General features: G+C 44.4%; 1 protein-coding gene across 7 annotated transcripts in view; it reads left to right on the forward strand.

The window, feature by feature from the left end:
* LOC135919679 (galanin receptor type 1-like) overlaps positions 1 to 19,488 on the forward strand; it is a 214,602-nt gene that overhangs the window by 170,218 nt on the left and 24,896 nt on the right. For all 7 annotated transcript variants that reach the window (XM_065453526.2, XM_065453528.2, XM_065453525.1 and 4 more), the window contains 2 exons: positions 15,413 to 15,622; positions 16,611 to 16,761. In XM_065453526.2, the coding sequence (XP_065309598.1) occupies positions 15,413 to 15,622; positions 16,611 to 16,761 (361 nt within the window). The remainder of the gene's footprint in view (positions 1 to 15,412; positions 15,623 to 16,610; positions 16,762 to 19,488) is intronic.

Below are 19,488 nucleotides of genomic sequence, written 5' to 3' on the forward strand. Positions count from 1 at the left end.
ACCCGATATCCTTTGAAAAAACAATATGAGAAAACCCGTGTCCATTGTCCATCCCAGCAACCTTTATATGAAGAAATGAACGAACCAATAGAATACTTGGGCATGGTGTTTATTTTTCTATGTGCCCAAGGCCAACAGGCTGTATGGAGCGTGCAATATGAGCCACGATCGACCCATTTCTTGCTTTATTTATTTATTTATTTATTTATTTATTTATTTATTTATTTATTTATTTATTTATTTATTTATTTATTCTTCACTCTCTATAGTGCCAGAAACCCTTTCATTCGATTTGTTTGCCTGTCCTTTGGCCGCGAATAATAGCGATGCCTGAAAGAAGCTGCACAAAAAAAAACTGCGTTATCATATGAGGCATTGCTCCTTCACAAAGAAGCTATGAAAGGAAGATTAGGAGGCAAGCAGGGTCCATGATCGAGTGAATTGTCAGGCAGGGCCTTCAATAGGTCTCGTTGATCTTACCGGCGAGAATAGTCGGTCCATAGATGAGAGAAAAATAACGGGATGAAGGGAGAGGGTAGAAAGAAAGATGGCGTAAACAATGCGCTCCTCTACTCTTTCAAAACTTTGTTTTCTTTCTATCCATAGTTTACACTGCAGAAGTGGGTCTGCTTCACTACAATCGATGTCTTTGGTCAACTTACATGTACTGTGCATTGTTGTGAAAGGAACACGGAGTTCGGACTTACTCGATAAGCGCGATCTCCCACAGAAAGCGCCGATGTTTTCTTTCGCCCAAGAAGGAGCCAGCTAATGTGACTCAGTATGCCTCAGAGCACCTTAATTTTTGTCATATTCAAGTTGTAAAAATACGCTGCACAAATGCTCAGCGTTTCAGTCTGAGGAAAATTAGGCAGAATCCAAGCACTGGAAATAAAAAGTGAAAAGCTACATCTAGTTCTTCGACTAGTACGTTTCAAAAGTCGTTCAAAACGCCTGGCGCCTTTCTGTGTGCTTTTTATTGTGTTTAAGATTCAACAGAATACCGGACAGGATTTGTGCGAGGGGAGACGTACGCATCTGCAGACGTGCATTGCATGGTACTGCTCTTCTCAGCAGATCTCACTTTTTTACGTAAAGGAAAGCTGTGAAGGTCAAAAAGAGGACCGTCTGGTTTGCTAGGCGGCAAGGCAGTGTCGAGCCAGGCCACGTGGCATCGCTCGCATATGCGTCGTCCTCCTATGCTTCCACCAATAGCCGCGATTGCACGGATCACGGAGGTGGGTCTCACACTTCCCCTCACACACTTCCCCTCACTGTGTGAAGGCGACGGCACTGGACCGTGGTGACCAAGCGACGGTAACGGTGCCACCGCCTATGCGCAAAGCCTTGAGTGATGGCGCGCACAATGTCTATGCGGGGGACAAAATTGCGCCCAAATCGCCAATGGTTTCTAGGAGCCTAAAGGTCCTAAACTCACTGGCTTCCCGGAAGCACACCTGGTGCCCTTCCCTATCTTGTTCTGAAAACTACATGCAGGAGGTAGCTGGAAGATGCAGCCGCCTATTAGGATAGATAGGTAGATAGCAGTTTATTTATCATGTAGGTACGCTAATGTGCATAAGTGATGGAGATGGCAGAACGACCGCTTTACTGGTTCCGAATGCCCATGAACAGTAGACGGCAACATATCAACATAATCACTATGCATACTTGTGGAAATATACAATATATACGCAGAGCAAGAGTTGAAATAACACAACTTTAAATAACAAAGAAACTCTTTTCAAGTAACACAAGAAGTTAACATTCACAGAAGTATTTGCGGTAATCTGTTGTTGAACGCATGACGTATACATGACGTATATAAAACCGCGAGAAGACCGGGACCGGCCAATCATCTCAGATGCGTAGGCAAACAGAGGGAAGGGAGCCGATGATTTGTCACCTAACCAGGGTAGACCACTCCCAGCACGCATGCCATCTCAAGAACAGCGGATCGTTTGAGCAGTGCGGTCAGGGTACGATGTCGGCCTCATTTATGACAACAAGGATCCTTCGGCGTCTCCGCCGGCGGCACTGGAAATAAGTTCTCGCGCTAATGGAACTCAATCTCGCAGGAAGATTGAGACCTTCCCACAGAGAGCTCCACCAAGCCCCCAGTTACTAGGCTGTCGAGGGACGCAGCCACACCTTGAGCTAGTGTCGGTTTGTTGGTGACGTCCTGCACATCGGTGGTTCCCTTTTCCGAACGGTTGCGCCGAGATTCACAGCAGCTCGTTGGATAACTTCCCCGAGGAGTCCCACACATTTCTGATCACGGCGCCAGAAGGAAAGCAGTTTGGCGTTGGTTTTTGCACATGTGCCCAACATGACCACTTCTTTCACAATTTCCTGTAACACCTCGCTGGTTAGTCGTTGCGTGAGCTGTTATCTGTCGTGTACATGTTTCTTTGGTTCTTTTAACTGCATACCACATTGCAAGCCATCTAGCCGAACGGCACGTCTCGTTGACTGCGTATAACGTGCGGAAGGTGGTCGCCTAACGACGACAGCGACCCAACCACGAAGGACATACCAACGCGCGAAACCTTTGTGATGGACAGGTGGATAGGCACAACAAACTCTAGCAGTTTGGAGTTCTTTACTGTTGCCGCAACAGAAGCGCGGCTACTTGGACAGTTCATAATGATTATGATTTCCTGTTAACAGCCATCATTGCAAGGACAGTTCTTTAGATGTCCGAGTGAGTGTGGATGTTATAACTTTTGCAGCACTGCACACAATTTGCGACAAAGACGGTGCTTAAAGGCGTAGTGACTTTACGGTTCTCGTGACCATGACCAAGGAAGAATATGGGCATGGTAAGAAGAGCTCGAACAGTGATCAATCACGTTGACGACGACATCAACGTCACAGATTTACACTAAAGGAGCGTTGGTTGTCCCGGATCTGTTTACCATCACCGTACGTTGAAAGATCTGAGACCAACAGTCGCTGCATATGAAATACAAAGGCAAACATTGCGAGAAACTCAAGAGCATAAGAAAGAAAGAAAGAAAGAAAGAAAGAAAGGAAGAACGAAAGAGAGGAAGAAATAGAAAAAGAAAGAAAGGAAGAAGGAAAAAAAGAAACGACATCGTTAGAGCCACTGTAAACTATAAATATAGCATTCTGGCATCATTGCTTTCGGCGCTTGTCTATCGAGATTCACAGGAATTCACCCCCTCCTATCCCTCGTCATCAGATAACTATTGCCATTTAATGATGCCCTGATTCTGGCTACTTTGAGTGCACCATTCACTTGGGCATAGTATGTCTTTGTCACGTTGGTTATTGCGCGCATATGACTGATTACCAATAACACAGCAACACATCACGCCTATAGAACGTCTTAACGTCCCTATCCGTTTTTTCATTATAGGTGAGTCTGTCGAATCACAACTTTTCTGACAACACATGCCGTGTATTGGTACCACAAGACCAACCTTTCCTGTATGAGATCACGCTGCCTTTGAAATTAGGGCGCAAGAAGTTCAGACTTGACATCACAAACTGGCTGGAGTGTACGGAAGGACATGGCAGTATCAATACATCGCTAAATAATTTTTTATATAAATAAAATGCGATTTACAATAATTTTCGTGCCATATAACCGCAGAAATCATCGAACACTTGCCACATGGGCTCATATAATTATCAAACCTTCATTAGCGGATCTTGCCAACACACAACAAATCAGATTTCTTTTCTTCCTGTGTTTTGGTGTTGGCATAGAACTTTGTACCTAAATGTCGTTGGCCAACACTGAGTAAAAGGTAGCGAGCATCATTTGTTAGTTTAGATCAGGAACACAGGTCGAGGAGGAAGCTGTTTGGCACGCTATTCACTTTCTTTTGAAAGCACGTGTAGCAGAGGCGGACTGATGCAAGATCTCCGGTGTTACTAGTGTCACACATGGGATGTAAAACAAAAGAAATGTGCACCCTTAGCTCACCTATGTTAGAACAGTCTGTACAACTGCCCAGTGAAGCCATAGGTGCCTTAGGGTGAAGCCCACTGCCAATTTTCTTATTGGTGTGTCCCTCCTAGTGCTGACAATATCCGCAAAGTATTTCTTTCTTTTATTAATTATGTTTATTGTCGACGTGTATTGCGCATCTAGATAAGCAATCAGGATTATTTTTCGACTTATATGTGCCTAAAGCAACTGTTGCTTCTGCAAAAGAAAAGACAGCTATATGAATAGCTTCTGTCCCCAAGCACCTAGATGAAACCAGACCACCGTTTATTAAGTATAAAATATATACAATCTGATAAACACGGGGAAGGCGGGACATGGAAATTCAAGACGATGAGCAAAATGAGAACAAGGTGAAAGTGGGAGCCAGTGTTTCGGCAACAACAGCACAAGTCCACTTGTCGAAACGTTGGCTCCTGCTTTCACGTTGTTCCCATTTTGCTCATCGTTTACAATCTAAGGTACATACCTTTACCATACTTCATGTGATCAATAGCTTGAACCTACATCGGGCTAGTTTCACAGTCCAACTTTCATTGGTAAGAACCTTGAGCACACTATTACAAGCATTAGACTTAACGAGAAATGGTAGCTACCTCGACTTGGTGCTATGTATGGATCCAAAATGTCGCTTTTTTGCTTTCTTACACTCTTATTAACACAAACAAAAGGTTCGCAACTAATTTGAACCGAAAGAAAAAGACTGTATTGCAGCAATATCTTGAACATGTGCTACGCTCAAGTGAGAATCAAGTTTTTTCTACTGTAATAATTTCCTTTTCTGCTATGTACTTACATTGCTTTAACTGTTGAGAATTTGAATGTTTTTCTTCTTCTTTGATTTCTGTTCTGCTAAACGTAATTTTAATTTCTCAGTGTGTTGTAGCTCTATGCTTTATGTTGAGGTTGGAAATGCAATGTACAAGCCAATATTCCACAATTTGGTTCGATTGCCATCAATTCGAATGCTGTATGCGGACTACAGGCCTCCTTATGATGTATGGGAAAACTACACCAAATTCATTATTCTCTGCTGCCATTTTGTACACGGGCCCCGAGTAACGTCAAGTTGCTTCAAGGCAGCTTTTTGTCGCAGGCCTTTTTTTCTTCCCGAAAAAAATATATCTTCAACCTTGAATATACTGTTATCAACTGACGCAAAAAATAAAAATATCCGGCAGAACCCATCTGACGATAACTTCCGACCTTAATACGGCTAGCATTCAAAAGTGCACGGACTGTTTTGAGGTGGTTCTGGGGTTCCTGGTGAGAAGTCGACAGTAAAGGCCAAGATATAGTCCGGCGTTCTCGGCGTGCCAGGCCGCGGCAGGCGAAGTCGGATACGCTGCGCCAGCGACGCCAGGGGTGCAAGGATTTTGCTTCGTCCAGAGTTCGGCGTGCACGCGCAGCTCGAGGCTGGCGCCCTCTGTGCGTCCGGGAGCGCAACTTCACGGCCGCGGCGAACAGCTGTTTCCATGGCGCATGCGCGTCTTGCATATAACCGCGCCGTTCGGGTAGCGCGCGCGCTTTTTCTGCTTCCTCGCGCTGTTTGTGCGCCTAAAACGAAAACTTTTGGGGCATGGCGTTAACTTGTCCTGACAGCCAGAAAGAAATTATAAGGTTTTAGGTGCCAAAACCACTTTCTGATTATGAGGCACGCCGTAGTGAAAGACTCCGGAAATTTCGACCACCTGGGGTTCTTTAACGTGTACCTAAATCTAAGCACACGGGCGTTTTTCGCATTTCGCCCCCATCGAAATGCGGCCGCCGTGCCTGACAGCCAGAACATCGCACTCATATTGCTAGTACTTCGGGTACGTCAAAAACGGAAGCGGACCATGTACATGCGAAAGCTATTCGACAAGCGCCCTCAACTCGGCGACTACCACCAGCTAGTACAGGAGCTGCGAAATGCAGCTTACCTGTGGCGAGACCACACTGCTTTCGTATAGCTTCCCACGCGTTGTTCTTGCGCTCTGTGCCGCGGTAGTCCATGCGTTTCACATCGTATACACATGGATGGTTGCTAATCGCTTCAAGCGGGCGTCCTCACTCGCGCTGTCATCCCACACGGATGTTGAAAAAACCACAGCCGCACTGTCAGTACGCGCACCGCAGGCCGCCATTCTGCCTTCTGCTCGCTGCCGCTACAGCGCACAGTGCATTCTGGTCTAGCGTCAGCCGCGTGAAATAGAACACGTTCTATCTCCGCGCCGGCGGCGTTGAGTTCGCCAAGCGCGCCTGGGCACGCCGGCTACGCCGTGACGCCGAACTGTAGAGTGCGCGTTTTTCACCGACGTCGCTTAACCGCGACGCGCGTGGCCGCGCGCGCGCGTTACGCCGGACTATATCTTGCCCTTAACTCAGAGGCGGCCAGTTGGGCCAGTTGGTTAGGATTCATTGCAAGGTTCGTAACAGCGAAACACAAGACAAAGAAAAAAGTAAGGTAAAAACGATGACACGGTGCTGTATCTTGTCCGTGTCTTGTGCGGCGCTATTGCGAACCGTAACTCACAGGGCCTGCAATGTAAAGAACGAGAGACTTGGGAAACCGGGGCCCACGCTGTTCGCTCGGAAGTCGTCGAAGTTGTCTCCTTGCCGCAGTTAGTCGGCTCTCCACGATGGTCAGTTTGTCGCAATGCGAGGAGACTGGCCTCGACAGCCGTTATATTGCTTCCACAGAATGCGACGGTGGCTGTCATCTCGAAGGAAGCTGCTTTGCTAGCCTGTCAATAGTCAGTGCCGGGTGCCATCGTCATTTAGGTGGGCGCTGGGAAAGTGGTTGCCTCGTGGGAAGCACACCAAAGTATATCCTTGCTGTTTTCAGACGCAACACGACACACTGTATTGATTTTGGGAAAGATTCGATGCGCTTTGTAGACGATCACAAGGAAGAAGACCGGACAGGCGCAAACTAACAACTGAAGTTTATTCGAGCGAAACAAATATCAGTTCATGCCAGTGCAGGCGCATCAGGGTATCAGCAGCAAATAAGAGGAGAAAAACACAAAATGAGAAAAAACCAATGGCGCGCCTCAGCTAATCATATTTTGTAGGAAACACGCCTCCCTATTATAAAGTGTGATCGATGTGTCACTGATGCATGCTTGTCCCTTTTTTATACCAAGCATATTAACGTAGGTTTCGGGCCTTCGCGCGACGCCCGGCGGTGGCCACCATTGACCCTGAAGTGGGGTCACGTGACATGACGTCACGTGATGACGTCACACAGGCTGCAGATGGGGCCTCATATCGCGCCGTCGGTCGCCTCCCGGCGGTGGCCAGCATTGACCTTCAAGTGACCTTCAAGTAGGTCACGTGGCATGACGTCACGTGATGACGTCACACCAGCTGCAGATGGGGCCTCATATCGCGCCGTCGGTCGCCTCCCGGCGGTGGCCACCATTGACCCTGAAGTGAGATCACATGATGTGACGTCACGTGATGACGTCACACCGGCTGCAAATGGGGCCTCATATCGCGCCGTCGGACGTCGCCCGGCGGAGGCCTCCACGCTTCGGTTCGCCACCATCGCTGCATCACGTGATATGTGACGTCACGCCAGGGATGAAGCGGCGCGCGCCCGCCGTCGCGTCAGTCTCTGTGCCCGCAACCGCGCCAGCGTCTTTGCGCCGGGCGTGTATGCGGTCAAGATGCCTCCAAACGCTAAGGATACGCTAAGGTTAAGCCCAGTGGATGCTTCGCATTCACTGGGCTTAACTTTGATAAGCCTCCAATTTTTTTTAATATAATATGCCTCTCAATTTTCCCGTGCTTTTTCGTTACAGCACTTGCGCAGGATCTTAACCTGGTTGAGCAGAGGCCTGCATTTATGATCTAGGCAATGCATGGGTAAATGACGTTGCTCCCGGTTTTTAATAGACCTTTGGTGTTCACGGATTCGCACGTCTATCCAATCTTTCCAAATACAATGAACCAACTTGCCCGACCACTCATTCTGCTAAACCACACTGTATTGATGCAGACAACTTTACTCAAAATACGCAGCGGTCACTCTCAAAGCTTTATTGCTTGGGGTAATGGATTTCGCAGAGAAAGCTTTACTGAGTGGAACCTCTTAATCGCAACCAGTTTATCCCATTTCTGCAGAGGTTATACGGCATATCTGACTTCGAATGAACTACGTCGTGATTGCATTGACGTCCTTTTTACATTCAAAGTTATAATTTTTATGGTCAGCCCGATCTGCCGGTGTTACCACTTTAATCAATTGGACATGCATATTATTTTTTTCTGCGAGTGCGAGCGACGTTTCAGGGGACAGAGACAGCATGTCAAAATGGGGAAGTAAGCTAAGAATGACGATGGCATTACCACTGGGGATAGATGGAAGTGCCGGCCATCCTTCAGTGTACAAAAACGCCTCATGACGTAGAATATGATTAGGAACAGTATGAAAATCAATCAGTTTATTGCAGTGATACATGTTGTTACTGCTTATCTGACAACATATGCATCATTGCACTTGGATCGCAACTTCAACGCTTTTGCGGCATCTTGCGGAACTAACGCTTATAAAAATTTCTTCAGCCTCAAAACTCGCATCGATGGAACCGCCTTTTCACCTTCATCACCGCAACAAGAGACAAAAAGTGCCTCGATTCTGTCATTCATCAGCCGGTTAATCGTTAGTTCAGCAAGAGCTTTAGTACTCCACTATAAAATTCTTCTATTTCCCTTTTCCTTTGTACAACAGCTTTATTGTCATGGGAGCATGGATATAAATAAAATAGCATAATAACACACGACACAGACACAACTTCTACTTCAGGATTAAGTAATTCCCGAGGCAACCTCTTTCCTAATGAGCGCAATGCTTCTTCGATAAAGTTAAAAGACCTGTTTCAATGCCACCACCAAAGCAACGTTCCAAGGCTGTAAAAATAAAAAAAAAAATAAACCATCATTTCAGGCACTCTTCGTCCTTCAGCAAGAACGGTCTCCACGAATGTCGACAGGAAGGCTCAATAAACAGAGGTCATCAGAAGTAAATTACTGCTGCTTGCAAAAAAATTACACTTAGGAAAAGCTATTTTTAATTTTTCAGTTGTCGAGACAAGCTACTAAAGTACAATTCTGTAGGAGCACCCGCCATGGTTGCTCAGTGGCTATGGTGTTAGGCTGCTGAGCACGAGGTCGCGGGATCGAATCCCGGCCACGGCGGCCGCATTTCGATGGGGGCGAAATGCGAAAACACCACTGTACTTAGATTTAGGTGCACGGTAAAGAACCCCAGGTGGTCGAAATTTCCGGAGTGCTCGACTACGGCGTGCCTCATAATCAGAAAGTGGTTTTGGCACGTAGAACCCCATAATTTAATTTAATTTAATTTAATTTAAAATTCTGTAGGAGCGTATCATGACAGACTTCGTTACCTGTGATTGAAGGAAGTCAGCTCTGAGTCCCAAGTACTCATCGAATGGATGAAACGATATATTATTTAAACCTGATCTATCATTCCGTCCTGTTGCGTAACTCGCAGCTATGATCCCTCGTAAATATTCTCCACTTAAGGGTATCCTTAACCTTAAAGTCTTGATATCAAGTTTGTGTAATTTACAGAAACAGAGGCAATCCCAGGAGATATAACGTTTGTAGATTACCTACATCAAAGGGCTGTTTACCGCACCATGAGAGAGAGAGAGAGAGTCCGGCGTTGACAGGAAGGTTTCTTCAAGCACTTTTTGGTCTGAGCCAAGAAGAGTTTCAAGGAGTGACCATTAAGTGGTTTGGGATCTCACTCGTATATCATTTATTTCGCCTGAAATTCTTTTGTGGAGGCTAAAATTACATGCGAGCGAAAATTTTTGGAGTAGTCGACTTGTTTGATGTTGGCTTGGTCATCTCTGTTGCACGTATATGTACCACTGAACACATGTGGAACTTAGTGTTCAATACAGGCCACTATCTCATCCTCATCCGTTAACTAATCCGCATGCACTTGAAGAACAAATTAAACGTAGCTATTACGACACGTAAACGTACTTTCTCCTTTTACAGCTTCTGAATAAAATTCCTGAATGTGTTCTGAATAACATTACTAGATAATAACCTTGATGCATGGATCTTAACATGATAATTTTTGAATCAGAGATACTGATGCGAAGTATTGGGTTTTCAATAATGTCTGGCTGACTATGCATTATAATTTCAATGTATGCTTGGCACGGTGACTAGATGAGAAGACATTATGTGGCTGGGCAAGGGTAGTGGGTTCAATAAACGACGTGGTGACTACATTTGGTATAGTATTGCTATGCGAGAGCTCTTATGTGTTGAGGTTTGCCAGCGTGATAAAATTAAGCTCAAGGGACTCGAATTGATCTGGAGAACTATACCTTACCATAGCGTCTTCCCAAGCTCACATATTTTTGTATACAGGTAACCAAACGTATCTATCAGCATGTCGTTTCGCCAAGATGGCCTGTTGCAAAGGAGCGACATGTGGCATATGAAGTTTTCTTTGACCTTAGCCATGAACTGGGGGGAAGAGGGGGGCTAGAAAATGGCCCTCGCAGCAGTCGACGGCTTAAGGTGGCGCATTATTCATGAATCACGTCTCGGTTCTTGGAATCATGCTAGAAAGTTACGGTTAAGCAATACCAAATTTGCATTTCGATATATATAACGTGTTTCACTATTTTTGATCCCGCTGCACCTAGTGAACACTTTCGTTGTCGTTCGAAAAAAAATGGTCTGCTCAGAGCTGTAAATATTTAAAGCACGGAAGAAATACCGTTATTTTTGCGCACCCCCGCTGTGTCGCCTTCTCTGACACACATGTCTGTCATCTGCAAGCTATTCAGCTCCGCGAATTGCAGTAGTGCTCAGTGATGTGGATCGAAGACGTGAGAGCGTGAATTCTTTGATGCGTATGTCCACTACCACGACAAGTAGCGTTTTCGGTTTCGACGAAGAAAGTGTAGACACTAAGTCACCCTCTAAGAACCTATCCAACGAAGCGGCAGAAACGCGGTGACGACCGATAAATAGTGCAATATTGATAGCGTATGAGCGGTCTGTCCAAGCAAGCTCGCTCTTCGAATGTATCCCGAGTGAAATGGTGAGACATGAGCGCACTTTTGTTGCGGCACACCCCTCTGTGGCTGAACGTATGTTCTTGAACATCTGCACTCTTGTACTATTCTCGGGGTTTAAGGGTTCCTTTCGTGGAATTCGAATGCCATATTCATCAATGTCCGCATCAGTGGGTTGTTGGGTTGATGCTGGACAAAATGTTGCAGCCCCCTAAAAGGTGTTGGAAAAGAATTGGACATGAGAACGTGTGGCAACATTTATAAATAAAGTGCAATATATAAGACGATGCCCGCGTACGGCGAGAAGTAGCAGTCTACTGTTAATACCGGAGAGGGGCATTCCATGAATGGGTAATCTCACACCAGACATTCGCACTGAAAGAAACCTATAATTTACATGAGACGTTGTAGGAGCAGTCATAGAGATAGCATAGAGATATTCTCTATGAGAATCCTATGACAATTTATTTCCGCACCGTTTCCCTTCTACCGTCGTTTTAGAGTAGCCTTTGTGCACAGAAGTGATAATTGTGAAAACAAGACTACATCTGGTGCACTGCAGGCGTGACCGAAATTGTTTTCTACGAACGAACGGACAAATTCATTCGCATAGGACGCATAGCGAGGAGGGGTATTGCTTGTTTTGTGTTATTTTGGCCTCTCTTCGCACAAGGAAAGAAATAAAATTTAGCACACATTTATCTTTGTATCAAGAAATGCATCACGGCCTCAGAAACGTTGCTGGGACAAAAAACCTGAGTCGTAGTACCAAAGGAAATGGCCGTCGAAAGAGGGCTTGCTTAGTTGGCTGAATTGCAGATAGAACTAAGAGTTAGTTAAAGAAGCCAGAAAAGACGCCACGTGGCATAAACGGTTCAGTGAGAGAAAATAGGAAGCAGGAAGGGTGAGAAAAGCTGTCAGAAACATGCAGTACTTATGTATGCATGGATGCGTATGCACGTTTGTGCATATTTGCATCTGCGTAGGACACATGAACACCGTGACCATAGTTCGCAAGCAAAAAAGAAAGAACGCTCCGCTGCAGAGCGAAAGGACGTGAACGCGAAGCCCAGACAAAGGCTCATTTGCGACTACCTTGCCTGTGTGTCCGCTCGCGTTGGAACGAAGTACGTTGCTCTGTTACTCAATAAACGAAAATTCCTATGCAGATTTTATACTATATATATATATATATATATATATATATATATATATATATATATATATATATATATATATATATATATATATATATATATATATATATATATATATATATATATATACGGCAAGAAAATTTTTTGAGGGTAAAAGTAATGATATACTAAATAAATTGTGTAGCACATTCAAAATACACTACCACATTTGCAGGAGGGAAGGTTCGAATGACTGTATACTTGACTGGAGCGTTTGTTCAGGTGGCGGCAGCTAAACCTTCACAGCAGACGAAAGGAATACAGATCACGTGACTTACGATGACGACTGGACACCTGCGCACCTCCGCGCTTTGAAATTATTGCGTCCCTGCTGACGCTTCACTTCGCGCCAGCACCTACCTATATTGCAGTGGATTCCTTCGAGACCACCCATTTTACCTGAGCCTTCGAACTCGCCTGTCGTCACGCTCGCTGCGAAGTTGGGTAAACTTGCGGCAAAAATTGATCGCATATTTGGAACAGTCATCACAAGCGAGCCAAAACAGTGAGTGTGTAATTTAGACGATTTTCTCGTAAGCCATGGGAACAACTTCGCTACCATTCTTTTACCCGTCTTAGATTTGAGATGCATCCACGGCCTGTACGTATTAAAGTGATGCGAAATGCGAAAAATATTTTATGCTATGCTTCGAAGTAAAGCTGGCACCCTTTGTGGCTTACTTTGTCTCGAAACAGCAATCGTTGTCCATATCTCTCGTGCATTTTTCGGTCTTTAACGCTGGACGCCTAAGTACCTTCTGGTCTAAAGTGGCATCAGCATATCTGCGTGGCAAATCGCTCTTGTCAACAAAGCAGGGACTGCAGATTTTAAACATGGAAACGTGAGCCAGATACATGAATGGTATCGTTTGAACCCAGAATACCCTATAAAGCATGAAAACTTTTTTGAGAGTGTAAGCTTAAAATCCTGATTAAATGACCCGAGCTTCGCGATATTAGCAGCATGCAGACTGTGATGCTTTCCGCAATGAAGGGGCCAAATTCACGGCAAGTACAACAAAACAAAACTGTGGTAGAGCTGTTTGAAATTGGCTAGCCACGTTTGCTAATAATGTGTTCAACGTCAAAATTGACTGGACGGCGTTGCTCCTACAAACATTTTGGTTAAATAAATTCGATGTGTTTAATATAGCAGATTTCGAAGAAAACACTGATATGGGAGAATAAAAATTAGCAGTTAGAAAGTTAATTGCTTCGCAGGAGTTACTTTCGAATTAGACTTCACTTGAACTTTCTCTATAAAGAAATGAATAGCTGATCTTGGGAAGTCACTGCGAGATTGCTTGTTTGGTAAACTTATCCGATGGTTACTCAGATGAGACACTGATTGCTTCATCATTTATTTACTTACTAAGGAACTCAATAATTCTTTATGGCTTGCATTCTTTCCGATTTGTTGTGTGGTACAAATGAGAATAAAACAATTGGCCAATTTGTGTGTTAGTTGTTGGGTTATTGAATCCTTCCGCGAATGTGGGAGCAATGATTTCTTCACAGGTAGCTAAAGAAGGAAGCGAAATAGCCAATCGAATAATACGACTGCTAAATTACTGACTGCTTCATTCTATCGATTCAATGTATTCGTCGACTAATTTGCTCACTGATTTAAAGACTCATTCTTTTGTTCGCGGTATCATTACACTTTTACAACTAGCGCCGCACAATAATTCACTAGCAATAGAGGAAAGGCGCGTCTCATTGCCTTTTATCCTCCTTACTCGGATGATTGGTTCGGTTGGCATATCTAGAGTATAAGAGTGTTAGAGCACATTGATTTTTAATTTGAATTCAAGGTTCCATTGACCTTCCGTGGTTTGTGCTTTGCACACTTCCTGATTATTTTCTCGAACAAAGTATTTAAAAACTTCCTGGTTGAAGAGAGCCTGGTTATCACTTTTGCCCAAATAGAAACCAAGTTATTTATTTACTATTTATAATTGGCTCCTACGCTGTTCAATTCGGGGTACACAATTTAGTAGGAGAAAGGAACCCAGCTACTAAAGAAAGTAATATTCCCTTGGCGGAAGTCCTCGGCGTTTGAAATGATAAGCAGGAATGCAAGTTTTGGTCATTACCATATCATGGAGGTGGATGACTTGGGAAATATGGCACTTATAATTTCCGCTAAGCATATATGACTTCAGCACTGCCTGGCATCACTTCCGCAATTGCATAATCTGCCAGAACAGTCACAGTGAATAAAGTAATTAGTAAGACCTAATGATATATCACTAACAATATTTTGAAATGATTGCAATATCTGCCTTTTCGAGATTCTACTTCAAGCGGCAATACTGCATGTGCCCAAACTATTTGGAAAAATTATTTTGGAAGTACGAAATAAAAACCAAAATGACCTTGTGCACGTGTGAATATATGTTATGCAGTATTTACTGTGAGCTCCCTGTTTACACAGACTGGTTTTACCTGTTACAATTCCATTCGTTAACCGTTCTATGCAATTATTCTTGTTTTGCGTCTTGTGCGTTGTATTTGCATCTTGGGTCTCCTATTGGGTGATTCAGCTGTTCTCGTCTATCAAGCCCCGATGATGGATAGCAGGCATGTTGCATAGTAAAACGACAGGTACCACGTCAAAATTATTGGGTGCCTTTGGCAAAGACGGGTTCAGTGACATCACCAGTGCTCGAGATGGGTGAAAGGCAATGAGATCCGTGCTTCCTACGAGGCGCGTGCTCGCACCTTACCTTGCGAAACATCCAGTGGGGCTTTTATGCATGTATGTATCACTTTTCACACGGAATGTCACAGTATAGTTACCTAGCCTGCTTCACTAATCAATTTTTACTACGTGTCTAGCATTTTGCTTTCCTGTCTTTGATCTTCTCTCACTTCACTTTCTGACTCTGAAGACCACCTGTTAGCTTTCATGTCAAGAGAGGCAGCAGGTGCACGCAAAAAAAAATACAATTGCAATAGACATATGTGCCATCAAGTGATTGATTGATTGATTGATTGATTGATTGTTTGATTGATTGATTGATTGATTGATTGATAGATTGTTTGATTGATTGATTGATTGATTGATTGATTGATTGATTGATTGATTGATTGATTGTTAAATTCACGCAATAGCCTTTTCTCCTTCTACATGGACGGTTCATATCGGTGACATCTGTTCCTGGCGTGACCCGCAGGTATCTTGCCATCGTGTACCCTCTCGTATCTCGAGCCCAGCAAAGCAAGGCCCGTGCGAAGCGCATCCTGCTGGGAGTCTGGGCGGCCCCGTGCCTGCTTGCGTCACCGTTCCTGCAGCCCGCGAGAGCGGAGTCTGACACTCTGTGGTCACAGTACGGCAGCATCTCGAGACGAAGCTGCCTCATCACACTCGATCCAAGCTTTAGGAGGTGAGCTTGGCTGAAGCTACCTGCGCTGCCAAGTCGCGGCAAACTGTGGCATCTTGTGTTGTCAGTGACAAAGAAGTGACACTAACGAAAAACTGATACGATGGGCACGTTGCAATGTACTGGGAGGCCATTTGCTTTCACTTGAGTGAAGATTAACCTTAGAATCACGTACAAAACACTGCGCACGAGAACCGTTTTCCGTTCTCTATGTGCGACAACGCCCAATAAATGCCTGAACGCCGAAAACGATAGCGCGAAGAGTTTTGTTATTCAATGCGGCTATGTAAAAAGCTCAAAGATATGTAGCTGATGTAAAATTGTTGCCCTATGCTGTCATTGGATGATCCTTTATCATTCTATACAGAGAGTTTTGCGCGCATGCAGATTGTGCCCACTTCCCCTTCTATGTTATAATTGGGCTGGAAATGATGCAGATGATAAGTAGAAGGCACAAATGAGAAAAGCCCACAGCGGCACAAGTTTTTTACCTACAAAGAGCAAAAGAAATATTCCTGAACATTAAAAAAATTTAGATGTCCCATGCGGAGAGAGAGAGAGAGAGAATCAACTTTTATTGAGCCCTTAGTAAAGGTTGGTGCAATCTGGCACCAGATGGGGTGGAACTTTCTTCTCAGGTCCCATATGCGTCCAGCAGTTGCTGGCTCCTAGCCACCAGCGCGAGCGGGGTCGGTAGGTCGGGGCTGGACAACAAGGTCTCCCATGGCTCGGGGGGATACGGCTGGGGAAAGTGGGGGGTAGGGATGGTGGTGGGTTCTTGAGCTAAGTGCACTCTGCAAGGATGTGTGCTAGCACGCCTTCTGATCATCTGCAAAAGGGCATGAAATGTCGTGCTCTGTTGGGAACATCTTGTGCACGAGCACGGGAGATCAAACTTGATTGAACGCGGACACAAACACGAAAACGCAAGGGCACAGAGGTAAAATGGAATTGTCTATTTCAAGGAACGGTCGCCTTGACCACAATGCAGGGGCTACTACACGAGCCTGTTCGTGCTGATGTACCTGCTACCCCTGGCGTTCATCGGCTGGACGTGCGCTCGCATCGCCCGCTGTCTGCTCAAAGGCATTGCTCTCACCAGGCAAGGGAGCCTGCGCCGACAGGAGGCCAATCGCAGAAAGGTGACTCCTCTACTTTGATAGATAGATAGATAGATAGATAGATAGATAGATAGATAGATAGATAGATAGATAGATAGATAGATAGATAGATAGATAGATAGATAGACAGACAGACAGACAGACAGACAGACAGACAGACAGACAGACAGACAGACAGACAGACAGACAGACAGACAGACAGACAGACAGACAGACAGACAGACAGACAGACAGACAGACAGACAGACAGACAGACAGACAGACAGACAGACAGACAGACAGACAGACAGACAGACAGACAGACAGACAGACAGACAGACAGACAGACAGACAGACAGACAGACAGACAGACAGACAGACAGACAGACAGACAGACAGACAGACAGACAGACAGACAGACAGACAGACAGACAGACAGACAGACAGACAGACAGACAGACAGACAGACAGACAGACAGACAGACAGACAGACAGACAGACAGACAGACAGACAGACAGACAGACAGACAGACAGACAGACAGACAGACAGACAGACAGACAGACAGACAGACAGACAGACAGACAGACAGACAGACAGACAGACAGACAGACAGACAGACAGACAGACAGACAGACAGACAGACAGACAGACAGACAGACAGACAGACAGACAGACAGACAGACAGACAGACAGACAGACAGACAGACAGACAGACAGACAGACAGACAGACAGACAGACAGACAGACAGACAGACAGACAGACAGACAGACAGACAGACAGATAGATAGATAGATAGATAGATAGATAGATAGATAGATAGATAGATAGATAGATAGATTCACTGATTGCCTGACTGAGTGAGGATTTTATGTGCTGGAAGCCAAGGGAAACATAGAACTCAGGGCCTGCAAGCTTCACAATAGTCCCTCACAGTAGGTGTTATAATACTGTTCTACTCAAACCTATGTATGGTTCTCAGGAAAACATACGCTTTGTTATCTGTAGAATAGGCCGAGTAAAGTTTTCGGACGTTCTTATTTGCGCACATCCATCGTGGTATTTTCCCGAAGCCTAAATGAAGTATGTCATAGGAACAACGCCTAAATTTTGAATCATTACTTGAATTCTATCACTGACCATTGATTATCTTCTGCCCACAAACAGTACAGACAAGGGTTCTAACAAACGTTATTATAATGCCGTTATACTTAAAGCTACATATGTGCGGTATCTAAACGTACCTTTTATCAGTAAAGCAGGCGTAGTATACCTTTCGTGCATCTTTAGTTGCGCGTATGCATCGTGAAATTTTGTGGTTCTTCAAGGTCAAAATTAATTCTGGCATAGCAACAAAAGTTAGTTTCAGTTTATTGCTTCGATTGTCTCGCTGACCCTAGTTTCTCTGCTACCCAGAAACAGTTCAAACAACGTTCTTCACTGCTGCCTTAATTTCCTTGATTCTTTCCTTTCGTTATCCTTGAAGAAAAATGTATACAACTAGCGCATGCTATAAGCACCGATCTATGAAGCGGAAACAGAGACGACAAGGAAGAAGCTTAAGTATAAGCTAAAAGCCACTTAAGAAGCAGGTAACGAAAAACATAATAGGCTGCATCAAAGACTAGAGAGCATAAGTGGGTAGGTGATATAACTATATAGTGCAACTCGAGGAAACGAGTTTAGGTAGGCCACGTAGTTTGCCGAAATCCATAGAACCATGAAACACTTTACATGATTAGGCGTCGTCATGATGCTTTCCTGCGAAGGAGTGGCCCTACTTATGATGGCTTTGTAATTTTTGGAAACAACATGTATCAGCACAGTTTGCTTGTATTGGTGACATAAAAAATGCACACGTGGCTCTGGTGACGAGAACGTGCGCAAGAGCCAAATCCCTTCCCATGTGCATTTTGCACTTCGTTTGCATTTGAACTGTGGTCGTTTCAGCTGCTAGTCGGGTAAATGTGTAGTACACAGAGGAAAACCCGTGAAAGATGATAAACGTCAATTATACTCAGAAATAGAAAAAAGATTTCAGTGGCGACAAATTAATGTATAAAGTGGTGTGGCTGGATAAGTGGTAGTATTCATTTGACGACATTCATGGGTAACGTGATGGCTAAGAGAATAAAAAGTTTCGTATGACTTATTAAAAGGAAGCGTTAACTCAGGTTCAACAATGATGCCACCAATTAAAATACACTAAAACGCAGAAACGTTTTTCTGAGATATCTATTGGGCCGATTTCAATTAAATCTGTTGCCTTTGGGAGAGAAAATTACATTCTAGTGACTGCTGGAAGCGAAATCTTTATCTAAGAAGTGCATTATTAAAATAAATTTTCAAGAATTAATAGGGAGTTAGAAATAGTAGAGCAAAGTTAAGACATTCGCAGCTCTGCATCAAGAACAGATATGGCAGTTCTGAATACTAGATCTGTTAAAGGATATAAAGCGGATAAATTTGAAATATCAGTTGAACTTATAGGCAAATTTATTACATCTCTTACAAGGGTTTCGCAAAAATCCTACTAACATAATAATGACCCACTTGAGGCCAATCACGCAGCATGGATACGTGTCACTGTGTAGGATCTCGGCCAGCAAGCTCTACAAGCGACTAGAACTGAAAAAGTTAATAGGAAATTGAAGAAGTCAGTTACGAAGCAAAACTTCAACATCAAGAGCAGCAGAGTGTAGAGCGTAGAGCGTTGGGGTACAGGGAAGTGAACATATTGGTAACGAAAAATAAAGACATCGGATGCGC

The sequence above is a fragment of the Dermacentor albipictus genome, chromosome 10 (assembly GCF_038994185.2).
Source record: "Dermacentor albipictus isolate Rhodes 1998 colony chromosome 10, USDA_Dalb.pri_finalv2, whole genome shotgun sequence".
In the NCBI taxonomy this organism is placed as follows: Eukaryota; Metazoa; Arthropoda; class Arachnida; order Ixodida; family Ixodidae; genus Dermacentor; species Dermacentor albipictus.